This window comes from Passer domesticus, chromosome 1 (genome assembly GCF_036417665.1).
Source record: "Passer domesticus isolate bPasDom1 chromosome 1, bPasDom1.hap1, whole genome shotgun sequence".
Classification (NCBI taxonomy): Eukaryota; Metazoa; Chordata; class Aves; order Passeriformes; family Passeridae; genus Passer; species Passer domesticus.
Genome location: NC_087474.1, coordinates 19,980,916 through 19,991,150, shown reverse-complemented (window position 1 = coordinate 19,991,150; position 10,235 = coordinate 19,980,916). Strand labels below are relative to the sequence as shown.

At 47.3% G+C, this 10,235-nt stretch overlaps 1 protein-coding gene across 1 annotated transcript; it reads right to left on the bottom strand.

The window, feature by feature from the left end:
- Positions 1 to 16: 16 nt before the first annotated feature.
- On the bottom strand, positions 17 to 8,455 carry C1QL3 (complement C1q like 3). Its single transcript, XM_064408860.1, has 2 exons — positions 7,086 to 8,455; positions 17 to 2,735 (listed from the first exon to the last, which is right to left on the bottom strand). The coding sequence occupies exons 1-2, from the start codon at positions 7,671 to 7,673 to the stop codon at positions 2,556 to 2,558; spliced, it is 768 nt and encodes a 255-aa protein (XP_064264930.1). The 5' UTR covers positions 7,674 to 8,455; the 3' UTR covers positions 17 to 2,555.
- Between the last annotated feature and the right edge of the window lie 1,780 nt (positions 8,456 to 10,235).

Genomic DNA, 10,235 nt, shown 5'->3' with positions numbered 1-10,235 from the left:
ACACCAGCACTCAAGATATATTACATAATACAGTTTTAATGAGTTCTATTAGTTATAACAAAGGTTGTGATATAAGTCTTTACAAATTAGTATATCAAGATATGATGAAAAAGGAAGAAATGTTTGCCTTATATGTGGCTTTCACATAAAGTGTGTTCTTTGCTCTTGTCTAACTTTAACCGGGGCAGGTGATTTACCCAAAAAATGGTGTTATCCAATAGCAGTGGTAGTGATTTCAGAAGCTTCTTCAAATTTGACCGTGTATGTCTTGAAGTTTTGAACTTTACCAATACACACCGTAGTAAAAGCACATTGCTGGTTGTGAATGATCTCTAGCTCTAGGTGCAGCACTGCTGGACACTACACAGGGAATCTCTAGCTACACTGCCGTGGGATGCACTGGCCGGCAACAGCAACAGTGGAGCGAGCGGACAAGTCAGGTACACATCTGTCACTAAAATAATTGCCTCGTAGAAATTAACAGGAGTAAGCACTACAGTGTACAGATATGAGCTGGCACTTTGTCATAAGGTAAAAGCATTGCCCGTCTGGTGAGACAATACACAAGCAGCTGGCAGCACCATGTCCCCTTGCAAACCCTGCATGAGTTTGCCTGGAGATCCTCTCAGCCAGCCTGGGCTCACTCGGCATTTGTTTGGAATTGAACGACTCAAAACAGAAGGAGTAATGCATTCTGTTTAGGAAAAGGTTCACTCATTCAAATGAGATTTTTAGGGCGATGTGTAAAATCTCTATCAGACTTTTGCTGAGTAGCCAGCACTGGAGAGCTTTTTTGTCAGTGGCTGACACTTTGGAAATTTTAGTGCAGATAAATCTAAGTTTGTACCCTTATTACATTAGACAAGGTTGCTTGTGACAGTATATGAAATAGCAGTGCTAGGGGTAGCCTCTGTTACTCTTTCATGATTTACAGAAATGTCACCTTGATTTTGCCAAAAGGTTAAAAATAAATAACAAACTGTGCTAAAGAAATTTAATAATCTTGCTGAAATTTAGGTTTAGAATGAAATCTGAAAGATTTAACCTGAGAGAAATAGCCTCCCAAAACCAAAGCAAATAATAAATCCATTTTCTGAATAAAAAAATTCTGTGGACATTACTGCTATGACTGATTTTAAAGTATTCTTATAACTATGTATCTCTGTTTAGTTTATTCTCCAAGCCAGTAATCCTCTATATGGATTAAGCTTCTTTGAGACTTTATATACCTATATCTATATGAATGAGAAAAAATAGGTTTTAATACACACTTTTTTTTTTTGCATGTAAATATCTGCTTCTTTCTTTGCATATGTGTTATCATTTTTGGTAATATGCTTCTCTGTGTCCATCTCGCAGGCACGCCTTACCACAAACTGGTACTAGCTTAATGGAAAAGGTCTGTGTGACAGCATTTCCTCATGTGTCAGATCTCCCACTCTTCCTTTGTTGGAAAAATCCCACTGACTTCAGTGAGACAAGACACCTAAGACAATAAAGGTTGTCTGTATTCCTATGAAATTCTAGTGGAACATCTGCAGTATATTAATCTGTAACTACTTTATTTAAAACAGAACTCAGGTACAGACTAAGTGCTAAAAGGCTAATGAAGACTAACTGCTGCAAAGAAAACACTTTGCCTTAGTCTGATGGTGTGGATGCCAGGCTTTCTAAATATTTACACAACTAACCATCAAGAATGGGCCTGTAATAATTGTCTGAATATATATTTACATGTATACAAATTAAAAGCCAAATCCCTTTTCCACTAGCAATGAGAGTTTTGCCATTTCCTTTGGTGGAATCAGGGATATGGCCCAATAGAATAGTTTGTCAACTGTTATATTTTTCAGGGGAAAATAGTGTTTCTTCTATCTTTTTCTCTTAGAGGACAGCTAAGGGAAAGACAAAATTTAAATGACTCCACTGAATTGTTTTTCTGTTAAAAGTCTAATGTAAACCTACAAAACAGAACATTAAGTTAAGGCTTAAAGCTGATTAGTTTCTAGTTTTAAGGGTAAGAAAAGTACAAGGCAAACAATTTCTTTGCAGAGAGAAAGTGTATTTTGATTACCTCTTCCTTTTATTGTAAAATCATTCCTCACCACACTATGAGTGGACTCCAAGCATCATTGTTAGCAGATAAGTCACAAGAACCAAAGCTGAAGTATGGATAAAGCAGCAAGATCATAACACATCAAAGTATCATATACACTGAAGAAATAACTCAGCGTCCTTAGGTGGGCTTTCCTTCCCTATAAAAATTGATCTATGTAGAACTTCATTCACATGGACACTGAACAATGAGGAAGTATTTGCTTTGGCGGAAGTGGATCGCACATCTGTTTAACTTGGTTTGTGGTTTTTTAACATAAGGTTTCTCTGTGTTGTACAGATGTGAATCAGGTAGCATTCAACTTTTCCCCCCACTGCTGAGGTGGTCAGTGGTCACTCTCTGCTGGGGTGCTCGTTTCATTGACTTTTGCCACGCAATCCATCGCTTAGAAGAGCAGGCTTCATTTCTCGACTGGTTTGGTGGGTCTTTTTACTCATTATCAGTCAGCATAAATAATAAATCCAGAAAATGTGCTGTATTTGTTGTTGTTTCCCCCATGTGCTTTTCCTCCATCTAATTTGATGTAAACTTCATCTCCTGGCTCCAGGTGAAGAACCACGCTGTTACTGGCGTAGTCATAGTTCTGATCAGCGTCCTGAGCAATCGCGCTAGCTCGAACCTACATAAAATACAGAATCGCTGGTTAAGAAAACTCAGGCAATTTTTCCTGCCTGGTGTAATTAAAGCATATCCTCAAAGTTTTATTCAGCATGCATGAGTTGCCACTTTAAACATCTGGCAACGTATATTGTAGTTTATTCCTGTGGCAATTGCTTATTTTCTCCTACTGTACTTCTGAAACTAAAGCAATACTATTCTCCTTTCTCAGTCATCTGATGAATACACAACTGCCTGATTTTCTGTAGATGTCTGGAGCCTTTTTGTAAATATGTTTAAGAATAGCTGGAGTTGGGAGAAGTGGATCTGATCCTGTGCCAGTTTTACATTGGTGTAACTTTTGTATCAGTGGGACAAGTGATTGACAATTTTGAGGATCCACAGGGAGCTCCCAAGATGGACTTTTTCCAGAGGCAGTTTATTGTCATACTAAGCAATAGAATCATGCTGCAAAAAAGCATACGAGAAGTACACCCCCCACACACACATGCACACAAGCAGTCTGAGTTTGGAGAAACTGCTATTACCACATTTCAGTAAGCAAACATTTAATTTCACTGTGTTTTAAGAGATGCACTTTTGAAAAATCACAGGCAAGACACTATTTGCTGTAAGAGATTTTTGGAATTTACAAGTCATTGAAGGCTTTTAATTTGCAGCTTTCCCTTAAACATACTTTTTTCCATTTCTCCCTTGGTATTCCACTACTGATTAAATTTGACATTTCTTGCAAACCAGAAGTAATCTGTAATTTCAAGATATATGTTGGTTTCCAGCAATGAACAGCCTGTGCCATTGTAAGTCTCCAAATCATTTATATATAATTTGACTCTGTTTGGTAAAATATTTAAACATGGTTGTATGTGATTTATTTCAGTATAGCACGTCATCTGCTTGTTGCTTGTCTTTGTTCTAGCGTAGTTACAGAGCAGTAAATGATTTAGTGGCATTGCAAATCTGAACTAAGTAATAATGCATGACTTGGCGTACTATATGTGGGATTTTTTTCTGCTCTGAACTGAAAAAAATAGGCTATAAGTCACAATTTTCCATGGATTCCTTTCAAAGTTTACATGATAAATTTCCAAATTAAATTTTCATGTGATATGATTTCACATTAATATTGAAATGTTTAAAAGGAGGGGGTTCTTTTACCATGCAGGATCTTATGGCATTATGCAGCTTAAAAATCACAGTAGGTGGAAATTCTTTATGCATCCTGTAAGAACAGTGAGAAAGGCTGCAAAGGCTTGCAGAGCTGTGACAGGCTGCAAATTTAAACTGATACATGGCATGATGATAAACCCTGACTATTTCAGGACTTTTTGGTCCTGACTTGCCTGGTATTGTTTACAGAGGTGATCTATTTTGCTAGTTTTTTAAGCAATAATTATTCTAAGTACTGGATGTTTCCTTTGGAATAGTGACTGGCAGGGCAGAGTTGAAGGCTCTGAGCCATTAACCCAGGAAAAACCTTCCAGAGAAAATAATGGACTGAGGTGGCTGCCGGCAGTGGAAACGGAAAGGGCAAGTGGGGAGGAGTGAAAAGGCTACAGACAAGGTAGAAGAACTTCCACAGAGAGCTAGTATCTTGCATTATGGTGAGAAAAATGGTTTAAAGGACTTTTCAAATTCATATTTACTTCCTAATGAAATGTTGCTTTGTGGATTTGTTTAAAATCTTGTGGATGGTAAGGGAGAATTTGAATTACATCAGTGACAATCCTAAGGGAGTCAGCATGTGGACACTGGCTGTAACAGCAATGGATATTTCATTTCTAAGATTCTACATAATACCTACTGGCTTGGAAAGAAAAAAGATTCTGGGTATTGAAAGTCTAGAAACCAAAATGCAGGTGTTACTGCCCTGTGTGTAGCAGCAAAGGTCCTGGATGCTATTCTTAGTGGGTTTACCTTCTTGCTTGGTTAGCCAGAACAATTTCTTTTTAAAGCCTAGGAGAACAGTCTCAAATAAATTCTCCTCAAATGAATGGAGTGTACTGCTGCAAGAGGGTAAATGCATCTCAAAATTAAAGCATTATGAGACAATACATTTCACAAGTTCCATGTAAGTTCTTTCATGCAGCTCTCAGCTGCACACATATACCTCAGCTCTGTCACCCTGTTCAAGCTTGATAACCATTAAAGCAGACAATGTGGTAACATTGGGGACCTTGAGGTTTCACATATGTATTGCTTAGGAATGTTTTTTTTTCTGTAAGTCATACAGTTTTCAATGTTTTGGGTTTTTTCATTGTTAGAGAACATTGGATTTAAAATGTTGCCTTTGTCACTCCATTTAACTACTTACTTTCAAAATTTCTGAGCTTCCTTACAAATATACATAAAGTCTGTCACATCAGCATTTAGTGTTTCAAGTATAAATGCTAATCAATCATTGAGGCATTAAAACTGTGGGTCAATTTTAAACCATTGATATGCAGGTATTTCCCTAAATATCTTGTATAGTATATACAAATGTACACATAGAACCTCTCTTTAGGTGGGTTTTTTCTTTCTTCTTTGAATAACTCTGAGTTTGTCTCATGTCTGGCACTGGAAGTACCTATATTTGGAAATGGTTAGACCTCAGGTTCAATTGAATATTTGTAATTGGATGCTTCTTTAAAACTACTGCTACATATTTATTTTTCAGGGTTCAGGAAAATAAACACTCTTTTACAACATTATAAATATGGGTAAAAATAGATAAATTCTTTAATTGTAAGTAAAATTGTATTTCTGCAGTAAAGGATGTTGTTTTTGTAGGAAGATATTCAAGTTAATACATTAGGATGTACTTAGTTTTACTAGTCCTGGTTTATCTGCTGAGACAGTATGGTAGATATTTTCTAATTTAATTAATTGCCGCTGATGTCCTCATTATTCCGTTTTCACAGTCCTTCTGAGGAGCCATAAAGAAAAGGTTAAGTGGCATATCAGATTAATTTCCCGGCCGCCGCCGCTCCGGTGTGCGCGGAGCACAAAGGGCCGCAGCCGGCCGCGCTCGGCTGGGGAGGAGACGCGCAAACGAGAGCGGCTGTGCGGGGACACGGCGTGCACTCCTAGGGACACGGCGGGGAGCCCAGCCGTGCCCCAGCCCGCCCCGCCGGAGGGCGAACAGCCCGCGGAGAGCGGCAGCGCTGGCTGCGGGCTCCCGGAGCGGCCAGCCCAGCCCGCCTGCACGGCTCGGGCGCTGCGGGACCTGTTGAGCCGCCGCGGCGCCGCGGGTCCCCGGCCCTCCCGCCGCACCGCGGAGCTCCGGGGACTCGGGAACCATTGGGCACCTCGCACTGTCCCTGGGCATCCAGAGCCTTGAGGGATGGCGGTGCCTCTAAGCGCCGGAGGAATTAGTGCCAGCCTAACCCTGTCTGTTAACTGCGCACAGAACAGGCGCAAAATTGCGAAGGAGGGGTTACAAGGGGGCAATGTAACAGGCAGTGGCTATGTTTATCCTAATTAAAAGGGATGATTCCTCTGTATTTCAGGCGGCAGCATCGCAAGGCCTTTAATTATTTCCGATGCCTCCATCCTGCCCAGGGGATGCCGACAGACTCGGGTCCTGCCCGGGCTCTCCGGACGCCCGGTGCCTCCTGGCACGGTCCGTCAGCCGGCACCGGCCCGCCAGGGCTCAGGTCTGCGGGCGCCCAGCTCGCTCTATTACCGGCTCTCCTGGCAGGCAGAGAAGCCTCGCACCCCTCCGGGGGCTGAGCGTGCACAGCCCGGCGCTCCGCTGCTGGGAGCCCCGTCCCGTGCCGTGGCTGCCTTCCTCCCACCCACCTCACCCCTTCCCCACACAGCACCACCCTCTCCCGAGCTCACCCACCGGCCCTGGCTCCCCTTTCTTGCCGGGGACTTTCCCTCCCCGAGGGAGCGCCGGGCTCCTCTCGCCCCCGCGGGGCAGCGCTGTTTGTACGCCCGCCCCCGCTCCCGTCCCGGCAGAGCTGCGAGCGGCGCAGGGCGGCCCGGGAGCTGCTCCGCTGGGACAGCGGGCTGGGAGCGGCACCGGCGGCGCGGCTCTCGGAGAGGAGAGCGCGTCGAGTCCGCATTCCCCCAGCAGCCCGGGCGGCCTCGGCTCTGCGCGGAACGCCCGGCTCTCGGCAGCCTTCGGGCACCCGCGGCGGAGCGGGACGGCCCTGCCGGCAGGTTCCCCGCCATCCTCCCGCCGCCCGGGCTCGGGCTCCGCTCCTCCGGCACGCACCCGCGCCGCCTCCAGGGCCGCCCGGCTCCCCCTCCCCGCCCGCTTCCCGCCCTTCCGCGCCGCTCCGCCCGCTGCCCGCACAGCGCCCGCTCCCTCGGGGAACCCCGGCCCCTGCCCTCCTGTCCCCGGCTGCCCCGGCGCGGCGCCCACCTGGTTGTTCTTGCAGAGGTCGGCCCACATGCTGGTGCCGTCGCCGCCCCGCATGAGCACATGGTAGGTGAAGAAGTAGATGCCGGGGATGGAGCAGGTGAACTTGCCGGTGGTGGGATCGTAGTGGTTGCCGAGGTTGGTGACCACGTCGTCGAACTTGAGCACCTCGTAGCCCTCGTGCTGCCGCTTCAGGCCGGCGTAGAAGGCGATTTTGGGCACGGTGCTGTAGGTGGCGGCGCTGATGGCCCCCGCCGCGTTCAGCCCCGGCGCCCCGGGGGGGCCCGGCAGGCCCTGCCGCCCCGGCTCGCCCTTCTCACCCGGCGGCCCCACCGGGCCCGGCGGCCCCGGCTCCCCCGGCGGGCCGCGCGGCCCCGCTTTGCCCGGCCGGCCGGCCTCCCCCTTGGGCCCCTGGATGAAGGTGGGCAGGGACTGCATGAGCCCGCGGTCGGGCGTGGCCGCCGTGCTGGGCGCCTTGGTGCCGCCGTAGGGGTCGCAGACCATGCGGCAGGTGCCGAGCATCTCGTAGTGCGCCGAGGTGCCGGCCGAGCTGACCAGCACCGGGATGAGGATGACCAGCAGCAGCACCATCACCACCCCCAGCGCGCCGGCCGCTATCAGCCGCCGCCTGCTGCCCACCAGCCGGCTCAGCGCAGGGCGATCCTCTTGTCTGCTTTTGGACAAAATCTTGATGGTTGGCGGGGTTCCTCCTCAGAGCCGAAAAAACGCCGAGCCCGCGCGAGCTCGGCTCCCCTGGGGCTCGGCCGCCCTCCCGAGGGCCGCCGGTGTCGCGGGGGATCCCGCGGGTCGCGGCGCTCCGCTGCGGCCGCGGGGCGGGCGAGGGAGCGGAGCGGAGCGGGAGAGCAAGAGCTGCCGCCGCGCCCCGGCCGCCCGCACTTTTATGCTCCCGCTGGCGATCGACTTTTTTTTTTTTGCAGGCTGTGCCAGTCCGAGTCAACTTTCCCTGGAACTTGCCTTTCCTCTCGCGATCGCCCCGCTCGCCTGCTCGCTCTCTCTCGCCCTCCCTCTCTCTCTCCTTTCGCAGAGACGACAGTCCTCAGCGGGGACGCGCCTCCCGGCCGCCCCGGTGCCCGCCGCCCGGTGCCCGCGCCGCCGCGCCGAAGCCGGAGCCGGAGCCGGAGCCGGAGCCGAAGGGAGAGCGGGATCCTGCCCGAGTGCCACCTGCCAGGAGAGGAGGAGGCTGACGAGCGCGCTGGAGCAATTTATAGGCACCCAAAAGCGCAGGGGAAAGGGGAGCTGCTTTGGCATCTCATTCCAGCATCTGCTCTGCTCTTCCCACTCACAGAGAGTTTGGCATTACTCTGGCAGTGTGGGAAATATATATTTTTTTTCTTTTCTCCCTCCCCCACCTCTCCCGCAAACGGATGAACAGCGAAATCGTGAGCCTCACTCACTAGCTGCATCTTGTGATGACAGCTCTTTCTGAAGCAGACCGAAAGGAAGAGACGTGCTTAGCAGCCTCTGGGTACCCTTCAGGTCACCGATCGAGAGTTAAAAGGTCAATCCACCTCCTGCTTAACGCTTCCCTGAGGCCACTTTGCCATGTTAGCGTTCGCCGGGAAATACCGCTTTAAATGCAGGGATCTTTTACCAATGGTCCAAGTAAAAGTTATTTGAAAATATACCTCCCACAATAATAAAGAAATTAACGGCAATTTCGGATCTCCCTCTTCCTCCTCGTCCCAATTGCAACCATAAAAGCAGAAAAGGAAATAGTTTTTCCTGTGAATTAAAATTGACGTGCTCATCACTGGGTACAGTGTTTCCCGGTGCTAAAGCCAGCCGCTGCTCTGCTTGCAAACTGACACTGAGGGAAAGTGTTCCCTTTTGTTTAGAAGCCAAAGAAAAGTCCGGGGTATATGCAAATTGCCAGATGCTTAAAACCTGATATAAAGACCTCTTTGGCTTAAATCAAGGGCACCAGATCATTTTGTTTAATCTTGGAGGCTGGTTTTTTTTGTTGTTGTTGATGTTTTAGCTAGGCTTGTTTTGGTTTTTTTTGGGTTTTTTTTTGGTTTTTTTGGTTTTTTGGTTTTTTTTTTGGTTTTTTGTGCATGAAAAGCTTCTCCTCCCCCAGGGTCTGGTGGGCACCTTTGTGACTGAGTGGGAAGGTGAATGTGCAGTATTAGTGGCAGTGTTGCAGAGAAAATATTAAAGATCTTGTCCTGCTTACAGATATACAAGGTACACAAAGAGCAGTTTAAATAAACAAACAGAATTGATTCCTAAATCATACTTCTGTATTCAGGAGCAAAGGACGTCAATCAAAGCTGGGTGACATTTGCCTGTCAATACAGGGATGATGGCTGGAAAGAGTGTGACTTATTACAGCAAGGCAAGAATCTGAAATGAGCAACAGCGGCAAATAGGACAACAACCAAATAATGGCATCTCCAGTGATGATCAGAGGGCTGTGATCTTGTCTTGGATTTTATTAGCACGAATCTGCTCTCCCCTCACCGTTCTCTTTTATTTCTTTTCTATTCCGCAACACAATAAGGTCAAACAAGCAGGCAGTGGGAAACAAAGATTCATTGATTCTTCCTTTTAAGCAGAAATGTCAGCAGCTCCTTTTGCTCTTTCCTGAGAGACTCAAAGGCATCGAGTGTGTCCATGCCGTGCAGAGATGGGCCAGTCCAGCTCCTTATCTCCCAAGAAAACTGTAGACAAAGCTTCCATTCATGCACTTGTAAATATTCCTCCCTCCCTTTTTTATAAAGTTTTTTTTTTTTACTTTTCTCTAATGCTCTGTATTAAAAAAAATCCTTATCTGGCACTGACACAAGCTAGCCAGTTCCCTTAGCTAAGGGCTTCCCCTCAAGACCCAGGAAGGCAGTCACAGACACTTGGAGGATTATGTTCATATCTCGTTGCTCTCTTCACCCCACGGGAAAGGGCTTTCAGCACTGTTTTTCCTTCTGGGCAGGAAAAACTGAAAAGATGTGCCAGAAGTGACTGCTCTGTCTCAGCCTGTAGCTGGGCCCTTGAGGTGTTGTATTTAGTCATCCCTAAGCCAGCTGGTTTTTGTGACATCAGGGTGTGCATAAGCCTTCATTGCAATGGCTGTGATACACGCTAGGCAAAGGACAGATCTCATCCTCAAATGAACACAAACCTGTCATGATCTGTGAA

Coding starts and splice junctions, on each gene's coding strand:
- C1QL3 (XM_064408860.1), bottom strand. CDS start 7,673: ATGGTGCTGCTGCTGGTCATCCTCATCCCGGTGCTGGTCAGCTCGGCC. Junction 2,736..7,085: donor ACCTCTGCAAGAACAACCAG/GTGGGCGCCGCG, acceptor TATTTTATGTAG/GTTCGAGCTAGCGCGATTGC.